The sequence below is a fragment of the Sciurus carolinensis genome, chromosome 18 (assembly GCF_902686445.1).
Source record: "Sciurus carolinensis chromosome 18, mSciCar1.2, whole genome shotgun sequence".
NCBI lineage: Eukaryota > Metazoa > Chordata > Mammalia > Rodentia > Sciuridae > Sciurus > Sciurus carolinensis.
In genome coordinates this window covers 32,611,098-32,636,672 of record NC_062230.1, presented here as the reverse complement: position 1 = coordinate 32,636,672, position 25,575 = coordinate 32,611,098, and the positions used below count along the sequence as shown (strand labels likewise).

The following is a 25,575-nucleotide window of genomic DNA, read 5'->3' as shown; positions in this document are numbered from 1 at the left end:
GTCTTCACTCACTCTAAATTAGCTCACTCAAATTTACCTTCCCATTCACTGGAAATCAGGATCAATCTGACGATATGTCCTGTGTTCAAGACCCAGCGCCCAGTGGCAAGCCTCCTCTCTGGTTGCATCAGTTGCAGGTGGCCAATGCTTGCCCTCCACTCCTCTATCCTCACCAGATTCATTTACACCTGCTCACTCCTCGACCCGTTTAATCAAAGAATGGCCCTTCCCTCTGCCAACCAATGAGCTGCCCACACAGGACGCGTTCCGCTTTTCTGCTCGCTGCACCTATCCCTCTTTGGCAGTCCTGTGGTACTTCTTCTACCGGTTTTACCCTGCAATAATCGTATCTGTCTTAAAAGTTCAACTGCTGGCTCCCTGAGGAGAGCGCTGGGCCTGGAATCAGAAGACGGTAAGCTCAAGTCGTGGCCAAACACATAAGAGTGGGTGATCCTTCACATTAGCCTCGGTTTCCTCTCCGGCAAACAGGCCCAGCTCTTCAATGGGTTGGTGTGAAAAGCGAACCTGATGAAAGAAGGCACCAGTCCTTCTCAGCCCGAAAGCCTCAGCATCCCATTCTTAGTAACTGTGGAGGCTTATTTACTACTGGGACAAAAGTGAACTCAAAAGTTAAGGTGCAAATGTAATCAGCTGGTAAAGTTTTAAATCACTGTATAAAAGAGGAAATTTCTAATCTGTAGTATAGTGTATTATCTTCCCAATATAAACCAATTACTTAATTCCTAAGATTCAACTTTAAATAAATCAATTGGTTTTCATTCTGATAGAAACTGAGATGGAATGTTTAATCCTAACATTCCAAAAATCTAGCAAATAACCAATTTCTCAAACTGAGGAACCAGGAAAGCAGTGCGTGTGTTTTGTGGAGCTGGGGACTGAACCCAGAGCCTCACGCTTGCTCAAGTACATGCTCGACCACTGAGCCACATCCCCAGCCCTAGTCATTGAAATCAAAATTTTCTTTTGCCCTATTCCTTCAAAACATTTTTCACAAGTCAACCTACAACTGACTTAAAGTAGAATTCTACAGTATTTGGGTTCTTAAGGTTTCAAACCCTTCCATGATCGTGTAATAAACTTTCCTACTAAGAACAAAGGAAGATAAAATCTTCAAAAATTCTAGCTGCTTAGTTAGTATGGGACATAACAAAAATGGAAACTAATTGAAAGAAAACAGACTCACTTAAATTTCTTTAAATTCTGACCAATCTCTCAAACTAAAACCAATGAAATAAATTCATCTAAGTATTAAGTTAGGGCCTCCCTAAGTTGCTGAGGCTAGCTTTGAACTTGCAATCCTCCTGCCTCAGTCTCCCGAGCCACTGGGATTACAGGCGTGTGCTACCGTGCCTGGTTAAGGTTCTTTTTCACTGATGGCATCCCCACTGTAATTTACATAGCTTGCATGAAGGAGCCTCTGTCTTCAATGAAATGCTATTGAAATTTTCAAGTAGTTTGACCAAAGAAATTCAAAAAACAGTACAATGTAAACAGACATACAGGAAAAATTATTTTCACTTTTCATTGCCAAAGAAATGAAGAACACAAGATTCAATAACTATATGAGATGACTAAAAGTGTGTAAATTGTAAAATACTATTAAAACACAAGAAGCTGATGGAGTACAGCTGCATTCTCAGCAACTTAGGAGGCTGAGGCAGGAAGACCTTGAGTTCCAGCTCAGTCTGAGCAACTTAGCAAGGTCCTGCCTCAAAACAGAAACAAGAGACAGGCGAAGTACATTTTAAGCGCTACTTGACAGATAAAATACTGTGACAGTCTGTATTGAATTTTGAAAACTGGCATGTTTGAGAACAACCTGAAATTAGTACTTCAAAATTACATAAAAGAGGAAATAAAGAGAAGGTACAGTTAACTGTTCATTTCTATTGCAAATTATTTTTTGGTTTTTGTTTGTTTTGCAGTACTGAGAATTGAACCCAGGACCTTACACATGCGAGTCAAATGCTCAACCACTCAATGACATCTCTAGCCCTCTATTGTAAATTATTATTTAAAAGTTACAAAACTGATTCTGGTTATGTGTAAAATAAAATTTGTAACTACTTGTCTAAAATTTCAATTTAGAAATTCTCCCCAACAGAAGCTATACCATTATAAAAAATTCTCACAAAATAGCTACATATATTTTAGTTTCCTCCACATTTTTAGCTGAAGTTGAAGGAACAAACACATCTGTACACATAGACCTTTCTAGGTCTAGGCCTTGATTTGCTCAGCTGCAAATAAACCCATAGGCTGGCTCAGAGGAGACAACTCTAACCCTGCACTCAACGCATTTGGAGGTACCTTCCAGATGAGCTGGCCGGGAACACTGGGAACTGATGTCATGTTTCAAGCCCATGGTACAAGGATGTCCCTTTGTGTTCTGATGCTTGCCAGCTGCAATGTCTCTAGCAGTTCACTCCTGGATGCTCAAATAGCTTCCAGGTGAAGGAACAGTCACAGAACGAACAGTATCGCTCTTTCTTCATTTGACCACCAGTCAACAGTGTCATCAGGACACGCACTGGTAAAAGATGCCTCTGTGATCGCTTCTCAGGCCTCATCAGTCCAGATCCTCCTCAGGGCTTTGCACTGACATTCCCAAGTTCTAGAGGACTCTCTCCAGTCTCCTTAGGGTCAGGTCAAATCACACAGGCTTCATTTTATTTTTCTTCCAATCTTGTTTCCTAAAGAGATCTTCCCTGGCTTCTAAAATAACTGTGTCCTTCCCCTCTGCCACTAAGTTATCTCTCTCTATTTTCCCTCACAGCACTCACTACCTCAAATTACCTTGTACATTTACTTCCTAGGGCTGCCCTAACAAATTCCCACAAACTGGAGGTTCAAAACCACAGATTTTATTCTCACAGCTCTAGCAACTGGAAGTCCAAAATCATGCTCTCTTGGTAGGGTCCAAGAGGGTCCTGCCTCGCCTCTTTTAGCAGCTGGTAGCTCCAAGCATTCCTTCCTTGGCTCCAATTTCTGCCTTTGTCTTCACATGGCCTTTTTCTCTGTGCCTTCCCCTTTTTGGATCAAGACACCAGTCTTTGGATTTAGGACCCACCCTAAATCCAGGACCCACCCTAAATCCAGGATGATTTAATCTTTTTTTCTTTTTTCCTTTTTTTTTTTTTTTGCGGAGCTGGGGATTGAACCCAGGGCCTTGTGCTTGGGAGGCAGGCACTTTACCAACTGAGCCACATTCCCCAGCCCAGATGATTTAATCTTGAGATCCTTAATTGATTACATCTATAAAGACCCTATTTCCAAATAAGGTCACATCCTAAAGTTTCACCCAGACATGAATATTGGAAAGATACTGTTGTGCCCAGTACCCATTGTTTGTTTTCCTGTTTGTAGGGCTGGGGTTGTAGCTCAGTGATACAGTGCTTGCCTGGCACACCCAAGGCCCTGGGTTTGAAATCCTAACACAACATAAAACTTAAAGTGTTTTCCTGTTTGTTGTTGTCTACCTCCATGTTATAATTCCATGAAACAGAGACTCTCTTATTCATAACTACACTTCCAGCTCAGAGACTGTCTAGCACACAGCAAGTAATAAATATTTGTTAATGAATGAACAGAAATAAAAGATAATAAGAAAGGGCTGGGGATATAGCTCAGTTGGTAGAGTGCTTGCCTTGCAAGTCCAAGGCCCTGGGTTCAATCCCCACCACCGCATATTAAAAAAAAAAAAAAAAAAAAGACAAAGCTTCTCCCTGAAGTTTACACTTCAGCAAAAAAACGACACAATGAATACTAGATTATAACTTGACCTAGGTTTGTGTGTTAATTTTATCCCACAATGTACAGTATATTTATTTAGTGCCCATTATAATGAGGAAGTTGGAAATTGGTTCTTTATAAGAGACCAACAAATCCTCATTGACGTATTTCTTGTGTAAGCAGACACCATTTGTAGGACAGCATGAAATTTCAGCAGATGGTGTGCACACCCTCTAGTGGCCATGAGAATAATTACCTTACAGTGTTTTTCTCAATAGCACTAGAAATACTTCTGTACCAATGTTAACTCACACCTAGAAAATGTAAAACAATTTTATTCACGGTGCCATATGACTGTAAATTGACAGAAATGGTACCTATTTTCTCAATATTCAAGACAAAATTTTACTTACCAGCAGTATGATACCAGGAGCCGCATTGTTTTTCTCCAAACTGCTCAGGTTTTCTGTCACCTGGTAATTTACCTAGCACCCCCACTTCTCTGAAAACAGAGATTCTCAGGCCCCTTCTAATCCCACTTATATTTAAAACAATTCGTTTTGCCAAACCACTAAGAATAAATGTACAAATGTATACTAAATAACCATTCTTAATTATAGAAATTCACAAAAAGATTTGGAAAATACTCTGGCTGCAAATACAAGGTAAAAGTTCAAAATAATAATATTGTTGGCATTGGTGGGTAGATGATAATGTACAAACCGGATCATTTTGTGCTTTAAAAATTAAAAATAAAAACGCTGAAATTAGATAAGTCATAAAACTAGTGACTTTGAAAACTTCACTAACATTATAGTCCTATTCTCTTCCTAATGAACATAACATTCACCACAAAGATGACACTGGTGGGAGCTAGGGATGTAGCTCAGTTGGTAGAGTACTTACCTCCCATGCACAGGGCCCTGGGTTCAATCCCTAGCACCACCAGGAGAAAAAAATAAAGACATTGGATTGGGTTCTGTTTGACCATATTGTCCACAATGATAAACTACATCTTCCAGACTGTATCTGAGGCAGGAAGAGACCTCAAGGAACAGAGCCTGCAGTTGGAATAATGGCAGGAAGCAGAATTTCCTTACAAGGCTTGCAAAGAGATGACTTAAAGCTTATTTATTTCTCTTTGCAGCATTTCCCCAGCAAGTTCACTTCAGTTTTTAGACACATCATGATTTATAAGGTAGACATTACTTTCGTGTTTAAGCAGGAAGAAAATACTAGACTCTACCCAAGCTCAATATTGTGACTGCACACATAGATCACCTCCAGTTCTGCAGAATAAATTCTAATGACTTATTAACAGAAAATGGCAAAACTCCTGCTCTAATATTAAGTCAAAAGCCATGGCCCCCTCCTTCACCATTATTTATTCTTAGACCTGGTCATAAGAATAAAGGGGGGGCGGGAAGCTAACAGACAAATTAGAAGCCAACACCTTTCAAATATTTCTATTATGAAAGAAAAAGTTTCAAAAATGACATAAAATAATAATATCTGAAATTAAATATTTGAAATTTTAACCTCTCCATAGATAGTGAAGTTTCCACTCAGTGACCTTAAACATTACTGAGAGATAAGAACATGGGACACAGGCAGGAACTGGGGAGCCACAAGACCTGGGCCACAGCCGAGCCTCCCTTCAGCCAAGTCACACCTTCTGGGCCTTCCTGATCTTCTCAGAGGGTCTATATGTACTTGGACCTCACTTGGCTACTGGCAGACAAGAAGTAAAAGCTGAAGGGCACTTCAGACATGAACCTAACTCAAGATTTTCTTACCAACAGGATTGCAGCAGAGCAGAATTTACAGTTAAGTGATTATAATTTTCACCTTTTAATGTCTTCCTATGGTGTTTAAGGCAAAACTGTTTTCTTAGTAATTGTATCTGAGGTCAGAGTTATATTTTACAAGCATAAAACTACAGTTAATGATTAACCATTTTAGGTAGATTTGAGATATCTAAGTCGAATAAAATATTTTTCATTGGTTAAAACTGTTCTTCTAAATAATATCCAATCTAAAATAGGCTTTTGAATGGATTCAACTATAAGACATATAAAATCCAAAGAAAGATATTATTACAGTATTTCTTTTGGTGACAGAATAAGCACATAAATAGAATTCAGTATGTACAACAAAAGTTTGTCAGAAGAGGAAATTGCTGATTTTAGGATATCATCATCACTTCTCAAGCAGTGAATGCCAGCTATACAATTTTATGGTGGCCCAAATGGCTCACGAGCACCTGATAATCAAAACTTTTTTTTTTTAATATGAGGAGAGAATTATCCAAAGCACTCCTATAAGATGTTACAAACACAATTACAGACATAAGCAAAAACTCTGCTACTATGACAAAGTGTCACAAAAACATTGATTATCTTGACCTAATTTTAGTATACTTAAATACAATACTGAAATCTATGTTTATGACAAGTATGAGAAAGTATAAATTAGAAGATAAGGCCCTTGACTAAAGATGCTTTTTTTTAAATTGGCAAGCTCTTTAACATATTTATAATTCAATAATTTTTTCTTTTTTTAAAGAGAAAATAAACAGTTTAAAAAGTTGAGTACAGGGGACAGCTTTATTGATGACAATCTAAACCACTCCTGGCTCTAGTCCCCCAAAGATAACATTCCAGAATTCTCTAGTCGAGGCACTGTTGATTTTCCATCTTTTCTCTACGATAACTTATCTATTACAAGCAGATAAACTTCCAGCCATTAGACTGGAACAGCAGCCTGGCTGTTCAGTCACAATGTGTACTGTTTCTCTCCTACAGATGCTACTAAAGACTGTGGATTTCTGTGTGCTACATGAAAAAGACACGATTGAACTAACACTTGTGACATAATTGGGGAAAACGGAATCACTTAGAGTAGTGGCTCTCAACTGGGGCAATTTTGCCTCCAAGGGATATTTGGCAATGACTGAAGATATTTTTGGATTTCACAACTGGGAAAGATAACAGTACTAGCATCTAGTAAATGGAGGCCAGGAATGCTGGTAAATATCCTGCAAAGCACAGCACTGACCCCCACAGCACAGAATTCTGACCCCTAAATGTCAACAGTGCCAAGGTTGAGAAACCCTAATACAGCAGGTAACTCCAAAAGTATTGTGTACTATAGAGCGGGGCCTCCAATATTTTCCATCAAAACCATGAAAGATTCTGGATCTCTAATGTTGTCTTTACACTATCTTTACAGATATGTGCACAAACTGACAGCTTCCTTCTAGGTAATACTATGTGGTGTGTTTCACAAGACAAGTGGTTTCACAAATACCATGCTGGGCTTGACTCCCTAATTCTTCCACAATTAATCAAGTATATTCTCTTGACAACCAGACCATTTCATCTCCAGTGAGAAGCCCAGGAGAAGATGACACCAACACAATAAAAGCTATCCACAGCTCTGGGGAGGAAGCCCAACATTTTCAGGGCAGAGGGAGGCCTTTGCAGCAGGGTTCCACTGTAGCAGCACTCTTGGCTCCTAAGGTGGTCTAACCATTGTTGTACATCACTAATTAAGTGGGCTGCCAAAACCCAACCACAAGTGACACTGTCCGCACAACTTTGAGACTGATGGGAAGGAACTCCTTGTCACTAACTGGAGCAGGATCTTTGAAAGCACTGCTGGACAGCAAATTCAAAAGATGCAGAGGTTACAGCTCACATAGCAGCCTGGCTGTTCAGTCACAATGTGTACTGTTTCTTTCCTACAGATGCTACTAGAAAGAACACTAGAAGTAATAAGGCGATAAAAAGGAGTTAAAAAGATATCTGCCGTAAGATTTCAAGGTCACTGCCTCGAAAGTACTTTCCTAGCTGGGTGCACAGTAGCACACACCTACAGTCCCAGCTACTTGGAGGCTGAGGCAAGAAGACTGCTTGAGCCCAGGAATTCAGGTCCAGTCTGGGTAACATAGGGAGACCTCCATCTCAAAAACAAACTAAAAAACAACTTTTCCAATAAGAAGCTTACAAAACTTTTGTCTGTCTCTTTCCAGTCTCTAAACTTCACTGAAGCCACAAGAGTCAGCAAAGTCAACCAACACCCTTATTTTAGAGATAAGAAATCTGAGTGAAACTCATAAATTAGACTTGCTAAGGTAAGGGTTAAAACCCAGCCCTCTAGAATTCTAATGGAGTTCTTCTCCTTTATCACCAGAGCTCTCTGGATGTACAAATCTGATAGTGATGAAAACCGTAATGAAGTTGCCTCTCAGTCTTATTGTTAGGCTAAACTACCTCAATTGTTTCCAAACTTTTGGGGAAAGTTAACACATGCTGTATGATACCTGTTGCTCCTCTCCTTTTTCTATTTCCTTTTCAGAAGAGCATGAGTAAAAATTTAAAGGGGAAAAGAAAAAAAAGGGGGGCCAGGCTATGGTGCCCACCTATATAAATATAACCCCAGCAACTCAGGAGGCTGAGGCAGGAAGACGTCAAGTTCAAAGGCAGCCTGGGCAACTTAGCAAGACCCTGTCTCAAAATAAACAAAAAGGGCTGGGGACGCAGCCCAGGAGTAAAACATCCCTGGGTTCTATCTCCAATATCACCACCAAAAACAAACAACAACAACGAAAACTGCATGCGTGAAGCCCTGGTTCAATTCCTCAGCAACACACACACACACGTGAGAAAAAGAAAAAGAAAAAGAAAGAAAAAAAGGGGATATCTATTAAAACCAGGCAAAGTATTCTATAAACAAATCAAGAGAGCATGAGTGAAGGATGACAGTCAGCCCTACAGGTCATTTTGTCCTCTTCGTTACAGAACACTTTTCTTCCTTTCTATAAACATAGAGAAATCCAGTGAGTATCATCACATTTACGTTTCTTTTTTTTTTTTTTTTTTGGCGGTGCTATGGATTGAACTCAAGGCCTCACACATGCTGGGCAAGTGCTTTACCACTGCGTCACACCCCCAGTCCCTAAGTTTCTCTTAATAGTCTTAATATCGAGGATGTTTTCTATGATATCATTTTTACTGAAACTATACCCTTGGCACTTTCTCTGTTTCACCTGGTTTATTTCCGTCTTACAGTTGATAAAACGAGACTTAAAGAAGGTAAGTAGCCCCAGCCCACACAACTAGTAAGTGATGGAGCCAAGTTTCAACTCAGGTCTGACTCATGACTTTTCACCACCTTGCTGTGCCACGCCAGTGACTGCCTGCCACCTACTATAAATTCACCGGAAAACCCACTGATCACAGTATCGCACTTGAAGAGTTAAAAGGAATCCTAAGAAAAGCCTGGCCCAGCCCCTGATGCCCAGGAGGTGAGTAACCAGCCCCGCATCCCAGACCCAGCTAGTCCCGCCTGTGCCCTGGCACGCTGCCTCCCAGTGCAGCTCTCACCCATCAACCTGCCCAGGGCAGGGGAGAAGCCCAAGAGGACCGTCCTTTCTCCACACGGGATTAGGGAGTATTTACTCTGACGTACATCTACGATCTACAAGCTGAATGACAGACATTAACCATGTTGCTTGGGGAATCTGCTAATGGTGAACAGGTAACATGAAAGAAAAAAGTCAGAAATGGTGTCCTGGTGAAAAAATTCACATCCAATCTACACAAAACAGACATAATGCAAGTCAGTCAGCGAGGTCCGGATTCACATGGTATTTCCCTCTATCATGTATTCGTGGTCTTGATATTGCTGCACCCAAGCACCATCATGCTTCCTTGTCGCATCCAAGTATGACCTGACACATGTCCCAGTGAAGGATTTTGTGGAGCTACTTTTATAATTTTTTAGATTATCAATCTCATTGCTGGTGTCTCAATAACTTATCCAAAACATGCATAAAATATCTTATAAAAATAATTTATCAGGGGTTGAAGCTGTCAATGAGGAAGCAAGAGAGAAGACACACTAAGAAAGTCGGGAAATTTTCTACAAATAAGAGCTTGAAATAGTTACACAATTAATAAAATAAAAAGGCACATATTTCCATGTTTTTTAAAAAAAATCTAAACTACAACAAACAAGAAAAGTAAGGTATTTCTGCAATACTGCAAAGCATCAAATGGCATTCTTAGAAATTTACAACTATACATAAATAGTAAATTAACTCTCACGTACTTTAACTATGAGACAAGGTCAAAGTTTGTTAAAAATTCCCAAAACACAAGATTTTACAAGTATTCTATTCCCTTAAAACTCACTTGGTCAAACCATCATTATGATCAGTCATCTCAAAATACGTTTTTTTTTCCCTGAGTACTGGGAATTAAACCCAGTGGTGCTTTACCACTGAATGATATCCCCAGTCCTTCCTATCTTTCTTTCTTTCTATCTACCTACCTACCTACCTATTTTGAGACAGGATCTAAATTGCTGAGGCTGGCCTCAAACTTGCGATCCTCCTGCCTCAGCCTCCCAAGCACCTAGGATTACAGTTGTGCGCCACTGCACCTAACTTAAAATGCATTTAACTGGTGTTTATCTATAAAGTGATCTTTTAAGTGCTGCAATTCAGGAGGTATTTTTTAAAAAAGAAAAAAAAAAACCTTTAAATATGAACAATCCAGTACAACCCAATAAAAGGCCTTGGGAATGGAGGAGATATGAAAGATAAGTACCTCGTAGTTTGAGAGAAAATCTAGTAATTCTGATTGAGATGGGATGTAGAGAAGTGGTTTCATCACCCGGCGGACAAACTTCTCAATGTAAACAGCACTCATGGGGCCTTTGTATTCGATTGGTCCAAAACTAGTACCAAAAAATAAAATAAAATAAAAATAAATAAAGAAAAAGTAAAAATAATACACCATGCATTAAGCCTGCAATGTATAGCTAAAATCATCAATACCACAGGATGAAAATGTCTTGCTTTAGTATCCAGCTGCTTCAGGGGAAGTAACCTGCTTTGCTGAGGGGTGCCGGAGCACTAATCAAGAATCAGCACTTTAAGGAGGGGAGGTACAAGAAGCCATGACCCTACCATGAGCTTCATTCAATTGCAAACTAAATTCTTTCTAGTCTCTGAAGGAAAAATGAATTCCCACAACATTTCTTTTAAAAAAACACAAACAAAAACAAGGCTGCTCTGGGAACTGGCCACATGCTGAAGAATTCCAGGATCTTAACTACACACTTCACTGTATGTGGGCAGAGAATCTTCACATGTCACTCTGAAATGAGGAACAAGTTAAGCAGCTGGCCCTTGGCCTACTAGATAGATGGAATTAAACATTCCATAGGCACTTAAACGAAGGATCAGGAAATGAAGTTTAAGCCTATCTAAACTTTATTACAACAGGAAAAGCAACAACATGGAAGTACGAAGGTGGGGAGCTGCAGAGCCCAGCTATCTTCCTCTTCCTCACAGCTATGCTTGAGGACACACAGGGATTCCATTCAACACTAAGAGGTAATGCCGCCACCATTCAGTCATGTTCCCAAGCTGTCGGAATCCACCCATGGCTCTCTCAACCTTGCACAACACAGACAAATACAACTGATGGTAGGTGGTGGCTGGGAGGAACTTGAAATCCAGCAACCCCATAACCACTCTTCTCTCTCAACAGCAACTGACACTGGGCCTGTTGTTAACAGCAACAACTGAGCACAGTCAGGAATCAAATGCTGTGCTCACAAGACTGTGATACATGGTCACAAACATTCACACACACACATGATAGAGCGACAATTCCTCAGTGTACACTGCAGAGCATGGCGTGGAAGGAATTTCAGCATGAAAAAGTAAAAACAGCATTGTACAAGCACAGCTGGGAGAAGAGTTAGGAATTCTATCAGTTCAAAAAACTTAACCACAATTAGTTCAGCTTAGAAATCACCACCAGCCCCACCAATCACTAGCAATTTTTAAAGGAAAAACTTATTTTGTTTAGCAAAAAGAAGCCAACAAATCCAGAAACCTCATCTGTGTAAGGCAACAGGCTTTGCTGAGTTTCCTTGGTGTGATATTGTAAGGGTTCAACTGATTTATCAAGGTTAACAAGATCCCAGAATGCAGGATGTGGGGCATGCTTTACCAATAAACTACAGCCATTGCCACAGGACATGCTGATCCAGGGCCACGGAGTTCTGACACAGGGTTGTGAGGACACACCTCCCTGCTTCAGACCCTTAATTAACTTTTTCTGTGACTGGTCTCAATACAAACCAAAAACTACTTTCACAAAACAGAAAAGCCTATTAGTTTCTTTAAGCAGCTTCTATAAGATAAGTCATTATAACAAAAGAGCAATAGCAGTAACAAAAATACACAAACAGCAGTGATGTGCTCAGTAACAAGACCCAGGGGGTACATCTGCAGGCCTGTTAACCAGAAGAACCTTGTGACTACCGAGAATGCTCCCAGCAGCCTTTGACCGATGGAAACATTTGTGTGTGTGTGTACACCCATAAAATAGAGATCTTCAGGGATCTAAGGCAGAATATGAAAGAACTACCCTCTGGGAATTTCTGTGCCTTAGCACTGTTTCAGGTACACTGAAAATGGAAGTGTTGAAACAAGTAGTAAGGGATCTGCACTGACTCAACAAGTGAAACAGCAGCAGGCAAAGATGAGGGGCAGGTATTTCAAGATGAGTACCAACCTCAAATTCCTCATCTGTAAAGCAAAAGGGACAGACTAGATTCTTCTAAAGTCCTTTCAATCTTTCTACAAGAGCTAAGGAAACAAACAATATAAGACAATACTGTATACCCATGTATCTCAAAATGATATTTGTACTCAATTCGAGGGAATTCTTCTGATTTTAATATCACATCAAGTTAGGGCCACGTCTGCGCAACTAGCATGGACTTTCACCCCTGCTAGGCATCTGTGCCCATTTCCAAAGCCAGAGAGTAATGCAGAGGCCTCAGAAGGCACGTTAATCTCCATGTTACAGATAACAGTCTTAACCTTCAAGTACAGCTTACACATACTTTAAAAAAAAAGAAAAGAAACCCTGAAACAATTATCAAGAAACTATCTATTCTTATATTCTAAACAACCTGCACCTTAACCTTCAAAGTAGTGGTAAAACCTCAAATAAGTGGGCAAAAAAGCAGGTGGGGGGATCAAAAAATTGGTCTCAATAGTCCTCAGGCAAAAACTGGCTTATTACTGTAAATATTAAAATTATAAACATTTAATGTTCAAAAGAAAATGTGAGGGTGGAGGTCAGGTAAGGAAATATGATTTGCCCAAATACTACTATGCATGACTCCTGGAAATAGTACTATGTGCCACCCAACAGTTTACGTTAGAGATATGGAAATGGATGGAGTGGGACAGAGGATCTAGAAATGACTGTCTACTGATGCTTGTCATAAACCCTGTTGACTACAGCCCAAGGAGTTCAGAAGGAGGGGGAGGAAAGCCTACATTGTAGAGACCTTACTAGTCAACTCTCCTTTAACCACAAACTTCAAGCCAATCACACTGAATAAGACTAACTTCCCAACTTCTGCCTCCAAAACTCATCTAAGTCAGATTCTCAGACATGACTTAAGAATATCCACAGGATGATCTGGGCAATACTCCAAAGCCAAACATCAGTATTTCTGCAGCAAAAAGAGCTAGCTTAAGTGGGATAAAGATCACAGGTAGCTTCATCTTACTTTAGGTCAGATATACGCATCTCGGGACAAAATTCATGAAATCCTAAGTTTTCCAGTCTTTGTAATTTCAGAACTTGGGACATGAAATTATGAACCAGTAGTAATTTTCTCCCCAATTGAAAAATATGGTAAGATACATTCTTGACCATGTGATGCTGCCAGGTAATGAGGAATTTTTATGTATTTTTGCAATACGAAATACTTTTTGAATACCTGAAATGTACAGTCATTCAATGGAGTAATTGTACTTTTAAAAATAATACTGCATACCAAATAATAATAATAATAATAATGTAGAGAGCAGGGGATGTAGCTCAGTGGTAAAGCACTTGCCTAGCATGTTCAAGGATCCTTAGCATTGCAAAAAAAATAAAAAATAAAATGCCATAATACATATAATGATATAAAAAGACATTCATGAAAGTGAAAAAAAAGCAGTTTAGGAAATAGCATTATTGCCTGGTCCTATCTTTTGCTTCAAATAAGGGGTAGACATGTACATTTATAAGAGAAAATAAATAAAAACACAGCAATTAGAGATCTCTTTTTAAATTTGTGTTTGTCTGCATATTCTCGATTTTATACAGTGAATATCTAATACTTTTATATAGAAAAAACCATTAAGATATTTTAAACAACTGAAATCAGAAACACTACTAAAAAGTCCTTACCTCCGATGGTACAGATGTATTACAGGAAAATAAAAGAAGTGTTTCTGTTTTCTGCATTTCCCCTGGTTCCACCAACAGTTAATTGCCACAAACAACACCTGCAGAGCCAAAAAAGGGTTTCAAATGACTATGAATAACAACTGAACAGTTACCAAGATTTGAAAGATGAAATTATAAAAATGGAACTAGTCCTCTCTCACTGAAACAGAAAGTACATTTAAAAAAAAAAAAATTGCATCAAGCTTTCAAAGGTCCTAATTTGCCACTAAAATAAAAAAGACTCATATCTTCAGTGTCAGCTAGGACTTGGAGTCTGACCCAAGAGTTATTTGCTTTGAATTTTAAAGTGATTGAGTACCAAGGGGCTTTTTCTAAGCATGAATCTAGATATTCTTGGGGCTGGGTGTATAGTTCAGATGTAGAGCGACTGCTCAGCATGCTCAAGGCCCTGGGTTCAATTCCCAGCACCACAGAAACAAACAACAGAAGGATATGCCTTTTGACTGTCAAACTAAGAATCCAAAACTAAAATGCTACTGTGAATAAAACATCACAAATATCAAAGGGTTATTTAAAAAACTAATAATTGATGTTTTAAGCCATGCTCTGAAAGGTATTTTTCACTTAAGTAATAAAAACATGGACTAACTACACGTATTTATAGGTAGATACTGAAGTATTTAGGGAAAAGTGTCCCTGTATCTGCAATTTACTTTGAAAGGTGCCAAAAAATGAGATGGATTAATGGACTGGAGCAGCTTCTCAACTCTGGCAGTACTGCCATTTGGGGCTGAATGCATGAAGGGGTTACACCTGCTTTGTGATGACAGATGTCCTAAGAACTAGACACAGGGTGGTGCAGGGCACTTTACAGCTTTCCTGGGCCCTACCCACTAAATAACCAGTAGCACTCCTTTCTGAAGCAGTGACAACCAAAAATGTCTCTAGACAAGGTCAAAAGTCCTGGAGGCAGGGGCAGTGGCAATATGGCCAGTAGTTGAGAATCTCTGGATTTGAGGGATGGTTAGATGGGAAACCACATGACAAAATAAGCACAATAAGATGTTAGCAGAATGTGGGTGGTGAGTACATGCAAAATTCTTTCACTTTTGCTGTCTGAAAACGTTCACAACAAATTATTGAACAATACAGACTACAAATGAAGACACTTTCGAATATTTTAAATCTACTATCACAACAAAAAACTGCTCAAAACTTAGTGGCAACCCTTCAGAACTCCTTTTAGAGTCTATTTCTAGACAAAAAGAAAAATAACAATGGCTTTACTTGAAGTTTACATCTCCTCTTTTTTTAAACTCAAAAATAGAGTACAATCTACCATTTTGCTAATTTTACTAAGCAATATGGTTCAAAAGATTTTTGCCTATCTCTGAAAATAAACCCAGTCCTTTTCCCTCCTGAGCATATGGAGCAAAAACTCTCAATGTGGAAGGAGCTAAAAAATATGATTTTGAAAAGAGCATAGCCAGTCACTGTGGGGGGCACTGTAACCCCCACTGTGTGTTTCTGTGCCTCTTTAACAAACTGTTTGGCTCCACTGGAAGCTGTTATTAATATTCCAATACCATCATTCAGAAGGGCAAATATTCCAGAGCAAAATAACACTAATCTACAATTCATCTAAAATAAACTACAATCTTCCTTTTTCCCCACACAGGCAATGGGTTCGCTGCTCTCTAGATTCAGAAAACTGGGGAAAAACTGACAAAAAGGTCATTTATTTTATGTTTACATACTGCTTGCCTCCCAGTGCTCCATCAGAATTCCTGTTTCTTTCCTGGGAGTACCTGCCAGCTTCCTTAGTACTTGCAATTTTTAAAGGGGTTGGAGAGAAAACAACACCGTGAGAACCTGTCCCACCAACACCAATGAATGTTATGAGGAACAGAGTTAAATTTAAGTAGTACTTGGTACACACTCAGGGATATAATGGTTAAAAGGGTTCACCTTGCTGGTGGAATGCCTAGTCATCATCTGTAACATTACTTATTTCTAAGAAAAACCAACTGAAAGTTCCGAATGAACTTCTGCAACTCAGCTGCCTGCACCAGTTATCTCAGGTGAGTGGTTCTCCGCAGAAACCTCTAATCAATCTGTGGGATGCCTTCTGTTTGTTGCTGTGATTGGGAGAAGCTACAGAACCTGTGTAGGGCAGGGTCTTAGCAGATATCCTGCAATGCTCAAAACTGCTCTGCATTGGCAAGTGCCATCCACATCATCCCATAGTTTTCTAAATGCCTGCCAAGTACTGACGTTGAAGAAAAACCTGTTTCTTACTACCCAAATCCAGAACTGTTAACTCCCTTCAACGTGTGACTGAGGTCCCCTTTTATATGTGAGTTCTAAGTGAGATTGCTGTGCTCACTGAATTTCTCAGGAATACAATTTCTGTGTAGACTGAGGACAGAGAGCACTTTGCTGTTCAGAGTCCCCAACACATCACACCTTCATCAGGCTGTATTTATAACCACCACATTCACAGGGGTGCTATATAAAAGTACAGAGACCTGCTTTGCCCAAACACTCACATACTGAAATATATAAAGTTTACTTGTAATTTACTTTTCTTTTTTCCAACTATTTTTGGTTACAATTAGCACTCTAGATTATTTGAAATTAGATGTGCAGGGAAGTTTTATCACCTATGAATTTCTTTTAGGACAGAAAAAGGAACATTACAAAATACTCATTTTCTAAAAGGCACTGGGATCCACTGGGCTGAAAACAACTGCCATAAGAGATGACTTATTTATCTCTCTTACCCAGTCCAAAGTTGGCATTCATTAAACATCTGATGAATACAATTCTGGTTCATGCATTAAAAAGGTCAATGCTGTGACAATATAGTCATATCATACATAAATTTCTCCTACATAAAATTTACCTAGCAATTATCAAATGGATATGCAAGATATACATAGAACTAGGATTTCAGCCCCCTCCCTCCTTCAATGATAGCCTTCGTCTGAAGATCCAGAATCTGCAGGGTTCAATGGTGCATGCTCGTAATCCCAGTGACTCAGGAGGCTGAGGAAGGAGGATCTAGAGTTCAAAGCCAGCCTCGGCCAACAATGAGGTGCTAAGCAATTCAGTGAGACCCTGTCACTAATTAAATAAAAATAGGGCTGGGGATGTGGCTCAGTGGTTGAGGGCCCCTGAGTTCAATCCCCAGTACCCACCCTGCCAAAAAAGATCCAGAATCTGTTCTCACTCTTGTCCTCAACTACGACCATCACACTCAAATTCTTTGTTCTTTACAGCAGGTTTTGAAATTGACAAACCACCCCAGAGTTCACCTTGACAAAACTGCCAGATGGACAGGGAGTCTCCATGAGACATCATCTCTTACACACAGGATTGATGATCATTAACTTTTGGGGCTGAATGTCAGTGTTACCTGGTCTGAAAGCCGGCTTGCTGCATGCTCGATTTCTGCCCTGGCAGCAATGGACTGGCCACACCACGGGGCATAAAAGAACAGAAGTACCACCTCCGAATCCCGGCGAACGTGCTCAGCATAGTCCAGTTGTCCCTGAAAGAGGTCAAGGACCAGAGACCTCGAGGAGAAAAAGCTGACAGGTGGTTTTGCTGGGATTATCACATCTTTTGCTCGACTAAAAAAGAATAAACACAAACAAGATTGCTTATTTATCTTCTTCTTACAACAGCTTTGGGTAGAAGGAGAATGAAGTTTAAAAGAAAAGGCATTCTTTGAATAAAACAGTGGAGTTCTCAAATCACTGTCCTGAAGTAAAAGTAGTATACTGTGCTAAGGCAATTTCCAGCCGACATAGACATGAATGACATTGCAGAAATGATTCTCTGGTATTCTGTCCCACTAGGCACGGACTGGGAGAGGACTGGAGAGCAGAATACTCTACAGCCTTGCCGCCACACCCCAAAGATTCCATCCCCAACGTCTTTGGAGCCTGGCTTACCACAGGAGCCACTGGTCTTTAGGGCTACCAGCTCTGGAGCTCAGAAGTATGGGGAGGGAACACACAGGCCACACTAGTAAGACTGCTATGTAGCTGCTTACCAGTGACTCAAATCTGAGAAAAAACTTAAGTGAGTTAGGTAGGGCAGGTCTGTACTTATACAGGGCAATCAGGCAAAAGTAATAATTAAATAATAATAAACATTTTTCCAAAAACATCACATAATCCAAAAGGTATGAAACCCAAGTAACAAAGCAATAAGTCTATTTAACTAGAAAACAGGCTTTCTGAATACCTGCAGTTCCCAGTAGGGAGAAGTCAGGAGGAGAAGGAACCCTGAACAAGTGTTCAGAAGTCAGAATGGTCACAACTTTTCCATCAGGACAAACAGGTTTTGGCTGGGACTATATCTCACCAAGTTCAAGCGGCCTTGAGTTGTCCATATACTTGTACTAACAGCATAAAACTGCTGTAATAGTTTAGCTAAGAAACAAACTATATAAAAATGAAACCCTAAAAAAAAAGTACTAGATTAAACCAAAAGAAGGCAGAAAGGACTGAGAGGAACCAAACCCAGAAAGTACAAGTAGAAAACAAATAGCAAGAAGACAAACCAAACCACATCAGTAATCATAATTACATTCAATAGAAAAAGACTAAACAAACCAAGTAAGAGAAGAGAGACAGCTAGACAATACAAAGCAAGACCCAATTATATATTATCTAAGAGATACATTTTACTACTCAGGAGGAAGGAGGATCCCATGTTCCAGACCAGCCTGGGCAACTTAGTGAGACCCGGTCTCAAAATAAAATAAAAAGGGCTGAAGCTGTAGCTCAATGGTACAGTGTTTGCCTAGTATGCCCAAGGCCCTGGATCCAATACCCAACACTGAAAAAAAAAGGGGGGAGGACATATTTTAGATATAAAGACAAAGGACAGAAGCATAAAGACGAGAAAAGAAAAGTAAAAAGGAGTACTGCTAATAGTAAGCATAAAAAGCTGACATGACTCATCGGGTAAATAGCTTAACTGAGGCAGTCTTACCATTCATGGTTATTCCAAACAAAAATACTCATACATACTATAACTTGGATGAATCCCAAAATAATTATGCTGAGTGAAAAGTCAGACATCAGAGAGTACATATAATATGACTGTGCTTCTATGAAATCCCAAAATAGACAAAAGTGCTAAAAGGAACAGATCTCCTATTTGAATGACATTTTAACCCCAAAGTCTATATAGAATACATCCACAATCTGAAAAGGGACTGGGGTTGTAGCTCAGTGGAAGAGCACTTGCCTAGCATGCTTGAGGCCCTGGGTTCGATCGTCAGTACCATTTAAAAAAATAAAATATATATACCACAGTTTCTTTATCCATTCATCTGTTGAAGGGCATCTAGGTTGGTTTCACAATCTAGCTATTGTGAACTGAGCTGCTATAAACGTTGATGTTGTTGTGTTACTGTAGTATGCTAATTTTAAGTCCTTTGAGTATAAACCAAGGAATGGGATAACTGGGTCAAAAGGTGGGTCCATTCCAAGTTTTCTGAGGATTCTCCACACTGCTTCCAAATGTTTTCCCTGATAAGTGGAGAATGATATACAATGGGGGTGGGGGGGTGGGGAGTGAGAGAAGAACGGAATAACTGTGGATTTTGTAGAAGGAAATTGGGGGGTATGAAAAATGGTGGAAAGAGACAGACATCATTATCCTGTGTGCATGTATGATTACACGCATGGTATGAGTTTACATCATGTACAACCACAGAAACGAAATGATGTACCCCATTTGTGTACAATGAATTAAAATGCAGTCTGTAAAAAATTTAAAAATAATTTTAAAAAAATAAATAAAATAAAATAAAACAAAGGTATTATGTCCATAATCTGAAAAATTCACTTACATGATTATTTATAAAATGTTGATTTAGCAACTGTTATTGTGCTTCACACATGGTGCTTCAGAGGTACAGGTCCCTAGGCCAGCACTGCCATCAGGCTGTATTCTAAGGAGCTTACCTTCTAGCAGAGGAAGATGGCAAGTAACCAAACAAACAACTAACAATAAAAGTACACAAAATGGTCACTGCTGTGTAGAGAATAAAATGTGGTGATGTAACACAAGGACACAGCAGTCCCACTATAGGGCAGTAGGCAGAATAGTACCATCTAATGTGAGACCTGAATGACAAGACAGCCATGCAAAGAAATGGGAAAGGTTGCATGGTGAAAAGTGACACATTCTCAAGAGATCCAAAGTCCTGTTATTTGGAGCAATTATGTTTGTTTGTTTGTTTTTTTAACCATTCAAATAGCATGTTAGGCACCAAATAATGCAATCTGTGGGAAAAGACAGGTATTTGACAGCTCAAGAAAAGAGAATCATCAACTTAGTGTTTTTGCTCTGCAGGTTCAGAGGAGTTCCTAAAGTAAACAAGCCAGATAAAACAAAAGACCAATCAAAACACAAACATTAGCCAGGCAGGGTGGTACATGCCTATAATCCCAGTACTTGGGAGGATGAGGCAGGAGGACACTAAGTTCAAGGCCACCCTGTGCAACCTGGTGAGATCCTGTCTGAAAATAAAAACAATGGCTGCAGTGTGTGTGGCTCAGTAATAGAGCATTTCCCTAGTGTGTGCAAGGCCCTGGGTTTAATCCCAAGTAACACAAAAAAGAAAGAGGTGGGGGAGGGAGGTAGGGAAGGAGAGGGAGAAAGAGAAACAAACTGGCCAGGAAAGAGAAACATTTCCCTCTGTTCCATCAGAAACTTTCATGAATTCCATTTATCTCTTGAATTTGCTTCTGTTTCTGAAAAACTATACCCAGATCAAAGATGTCCTGCAGCTCTGCAATGTTTCAGGTGCAAAAAAAAAATCAAGAGTTGGTTGTAAACAAGAAAGGCCTGTTGTAAACTCATTTTTTTTTTTTTTTTTTTTTGAGGGGGTACTGGGGATTGAACCCAGGGGTGCTTTACTACTACTATGTTACACCTCCAACCACCCACAACCACCCTTTTTTTAAATAGGGTTTCACTCAGTTGCTTAGGGTCTTGATACATTGCTGAGGCTTGCCTCCAACTTGTGATCCTCCTGCCTCAGCCTCACAAATCACTGGGATACAGGTGTGCACCACACCTAGCTGCAAACCCAATTTTTACACGAAACTTATACCCTACACCTCTTTCCAAGGAGGATAGAGGCAGTTTTGAAATAACAAAAAATAAAGCAAAAACGAGTGTATGTACATATGGGAATACATTTACATCTAATACACACACACATTTTTTCAAATCCTTCAAATCAAGATAAAAGGAAAGCAAGCAGGATGAAGTCATGGAGATTTAATGTACAGAAATGCAGGTAGGTAGAGATTAAATTGCCCAGGGATGCACAATTATTAGCTGTGACCCAACCTAAAAATCAACTTTTTTTTATACTATATAGTTTGAACTCAGCTAAGAAACAGACACTAAAGAGAGCAGTCATTTATTTCAGGTTGGGAGCTACTAGTAATAATTAAAAAACAATAACAAAAATTTTAAAAGATTCCAAAAGACTCCAATTATTCTCCCCTAAGTCTCTGTCCTTATTAAAGATCTTAAAATAAGAAAAGGGGACAGAAATGCTAGAGTCAGTTGTGTGGCAATAAAATAGTAACATGACACCATTCCATCAAAAAAGCCTGAAAAAATTAATTTAAGCCTATTAACAGACTGCTAAATTTGCCAGTAGCATAGAAAGAAAATGAATAAACAAATTCATTGACAGCTCACTCTCATTGCCAGAAGCAGGTCAGAATTTCAATATGCTAGCTCTAGAAACTGGATTTACACTCCTTCTTCCTGAAATCTCAAAGAACTTCCTTATCAAGTCATGTTGTCTCAGAACAAACACAAAGCATTATTTCTACAGTTAGACAAACTGATGTTTAAAAAAAAAAAAAAACTCACAGACCTTTGGGAGAGACACCTCTCTTCCTAATTTGAACCCAAGTGCCAACTTGCAAAATTGTAAAATACTTTTGTATATTTTCCTTGCGGAGGGCAATGATGAAAAGCAAGGTTAAGAGACTAGCTCCTGACAATAAAGAATTCAAATTTCATGGGGCTGGGGTTATGACTCATTGGTAGAGTACTCGCCTAGGATGTGTGAGGCACTGGGTTCAATTCTCAGCACCACATAAAAAAATAAAGATATTGTACATCTACAGCTAAAAATATTTTTTTTTTAAAAAATCAAATTTCAGTTCAGTCATTTAATAGATGGGTTTGACTTTGGGCAGGTTTTGTAATGTGACCAAGGCTTGACTCTTTCACCTATAAATTGGGAAGGATAACAGTATGCTCAGGCTTTATGGGGAATTGTAAGATTTAAATGAGATCTATGCTAGGCTCTCAACTACATGTTAAATGAATAAATGCATTCATCTGGACACTGGTTCCCAAGCAGGCATTTCCATTTCTGTTCACCAGGAGACATCTAGTAATGTCTGGAGACTGGTTCCCACATCTGAGGGCATGTGCTACCAGCATCTAGTGGGTACAGGTCAAAGATGGTGCTAACCCTTCTTGAATACACAGGACAATCCCCTACAACAAAAAATAATCTGGCCCCAAACTGCAATAGTGCTGAGATGGAAAAACCCTAATGGCACGATACCTGGCACATAGCAAATGTTCTAGGATGGTTATTTAAATTTGTTATTTTTCCACTAAAATACCCAATCCTGTAATATCTTTTTGGCAATGGGGAGCAAGATAAACTTTTTAAAAAAACTTTATTTTTAAAGTCTCCAGTTGAAATCTTCAACTGGAGACTTTAAAAAAAGTCAAAAGGATATTATCAGTGGCAAAGGTTTCATAAACCGGAGCTCAAAAGATACACTGTGGACCTGGGAGGCCAGAGTACAACTGAAATGTAAATTTTGTATCAGTGTACTTCCCTGAGAAAAGGCACATTAACTTTCATTCCTCCTCCTCACTATCCTCCAGCCTGCTCAAGTCTTCTCTCCCTCCAGTTCCGGGAAAACACCAAGTTTGTCCAGTCTCAAAACTGTGCACTTGCTGTTCCCTTTACCTTGGACACTCTTCCCTCTTATCTTCCCAGGGCTGACTCCTTCCTCTCCTTGTGAGCCTCCAATTCCTTAAGAAGGCATTTCAGTCCCACCCTCGTCCCTTCTATTCTCTACACAGCACTTCTTGAAGCTCTTCAAAATTGTTTCTTTGTTTATCGTCTGTACCACCCACTGGAATATCCACCCAAGGCGGGCAGACTTTTGTCTTCACTGTTGATTTAACGAATGCTGGGCAGACAGTGGGCACTGATAAATAATCATCAGACCAATGAGTGTCTCAACTCCCAAGAGCCTGGGACTCTCAAACGGTTGTGAGTAACTACCTTGGTTGCACAAGGGAAATGAAACAGGTGAAAAACGAGGGTCTTATATTCTAAGCAGAATTGACAGGTGCACCCTCAGAGACCCTAACAAGTGAGAGCAGCTCAGAAACACGACCCACCTCCCCCGGTACTAAAACGGGATGGAGGGGCGCCAGGCAGCACCCGGAAATCTCGCCATATGGCTGGCCGGGCACGGAAAGTGGGGGGCCGTGGCCGCGGGCCTGGGGAGGGTCAAGTCCGTGGCTCCAGGCAAGGTCAGGCCCGACTTCCCCTGCGGAAGCCGCTACGACCCCCGACCCTGAAGGCCCCGAGCCCGCCATGCATTGACGACCCACCCGGCTGAGGGGCGCTGGGCCGCGGACCCGGGGCCCGGCCGCCTCACCTGCAGGTGAACTTGAGGGCGAGGAGCAGCGCGCAGCCGAGCGCCACGGCCCCGCAGAGCAGCTCTGGCCGCCGGCGCGCCATGAGGGAGGCGCCGCGCAGCCCGCGGCGGAGCCGGCCCGCCGAGGACGCTTCGGCCGGGGCCGGGCCAGGGGAGCCGGAGCCCGCGGGGCCGCCGCCGCCGCCACCCTCGTCCTCGGCGTCGTCGCTGCTGCTGCTGCCGCCGCCGCGGCCTCCGCATTCCGACATTACATGCTCCCAGTCGCCGGCTTTATACCGCTGCCGCCGCTGCCGCCTCGGGCCCGGGGGCCCGGCCCGGCCCGCCGCTCCCCAACCCCGCAGCCGGCCGCGCCCGCTAACCCGGACCCTCCACGTCAGCCGCGCCGCGGCGGCGCTCCGCCCCCGCGGCTCCGCCCCGTCCCCGCGGCTCCGCCCCCTTCCCACGGAGTCTGCGCCAACCCGAATTCCTCCCGGCAGTCCCGCCCCCTTGGGCCCCCCCCCCCCCCCCCCCCCGTGCCCACAGAGTCTGCGCCCGCGTCATCGTTTCACTGGCCCCGCCCCCGTCCGCGGAGTTTGCTGGGGTGCTGCCATCCTCACGCGCCTGTGGCCCCATCCCCTTCCTAGGCAGTCTGCGCAGGCGCAGCAATGGAACATCTGGAAACTGCTGTCCTGTCCTACCAACCCGCACGTGTGGAGTAGTGGTCCCGCCGGCAGTTCCGCTAGGCTTTAGGAGCCCTGATGATAACAGCAATCGGGGCCACTACTCTCACTACAGAACCTGGAAGACCCTGTGCCATTCGCTTATTCGTGCAAGGGCGAAAGGGGACACAGTAGTGAGACAGGAGAGGTCTCAGCTGCTGCTCTCAGGATTACATGAGGTGATTCATGGAAGGTGCTGAGCATAGAAGTACTCGATAAATCTTAGTTACTAATGTGTGCCGCTGCCAGCGACCTTGCCTCGATTAACTCCTGCGTGCCCAAGCCCAAGTGTGGAGGATCTGTTCTGCCTGTATCACTTTACAGATAGGAAAACCAAAACTTGGAAAAGTCACTTGACCGAGGTCACTAAGCTAGTAGGTGAGAAATTCAGACTCAAAGGTCGTTCTGGCTGAGAAGCCACCAGCAACCCACTATGCACACTACACCCACAATGTCTAGGTCACTCTTTTTATGGGCACACGTCTAGGTTTTAGAACTCTCTTTAGGAACTAGTTCAAGGAGGCCAGCCAAACCCAACAATCTCAGGCTCCTGGGGGATTGGGGGATTATGGCAGGTGGTTTGTATTCTCTAGATGGTTTTCGAGAGCTGGTCCCACTAGATGAGCTCAGCACTGGGGTTGTTCAGTAATGTGTGTTCTCTGACTCTAAATGTTAGATCCTGGGGATTGAACCCAGGGCCTTGCACATTCTAGGCAAGCACTGAGCTAAATCTACAGCCCTTTTTGTTTTATTTTGCCTAGGTTGTCCTCAACCTTGGTGATCCTCCTGCCTCAGCCTTGTGAGGAACTGGAATTACAGGCATGTGCCCTGTACCGGGCTATGTTAGATCCTAAGTAAGATTTGTGAATTTAAAAATTCAAGTTGGAAAGGGATGACACATGATTTGAGAATGACAGGAAGAAACTGTTTCCATGAGGAAAAGGGACAAGTGTACTGGGGGCAAGTGTATGTGATTACACAGCTGCAGAGGCTCTCATCAAAACCTGGCCTCCAATATCAAAAACTGCTAATCATACTGGGCATGGTGGTGCACACCTGTAATCCCAGCGGCTCGGGAGGCTGAGGCAGGAGGAT

The 25,575-nt window shown here is 41.3% G+C and overlaps 1 protein-coding gene across 4 annotated transcripts in view; it reads right to left on the bottom strand.

Moving 5' to 3' along the window:
• Nucleotides 1-24,155, bottom strand: part of Txndc11 (thioredoxin domain containing 11) — a 59,858-nt gene extending 35,703 nt beyond the window's left edge. For 2 of the 4 annotated variants that reach the window (XM_047532875.1, XM_047532876.1), the window contains exons 1-4: nt 23,783-24,155; nt 17,452-17,668; nt 14,034-14,131; nt 10,368-10,497 (exon numbers count right to left, since the gene is read on the bottom strand). In XM_047532875.1, the coding sequence (XP_047388831.1) occupies nt 10,368-10,497; nt 14,034-14,131; nt 17,452-17,668; nt 23,783-24,030 (693 nt within the window). In that variant the 5' untranslated portion in view covers nt 24,031-24,155. Of the gene's footprint in view, nt 1-10,367; nt 10,498-14,033; nt 14,132-17,451; nt 17,669-23,782 lie in introns of those variants that run through there. The other 2 variants (XM_047532877.1, XM_047532878.1) reach the window with 1 other exon arrangement.
• Between the last annotated feature and the right edge of the window lie 1,420 nt (nt 24,156-25,575).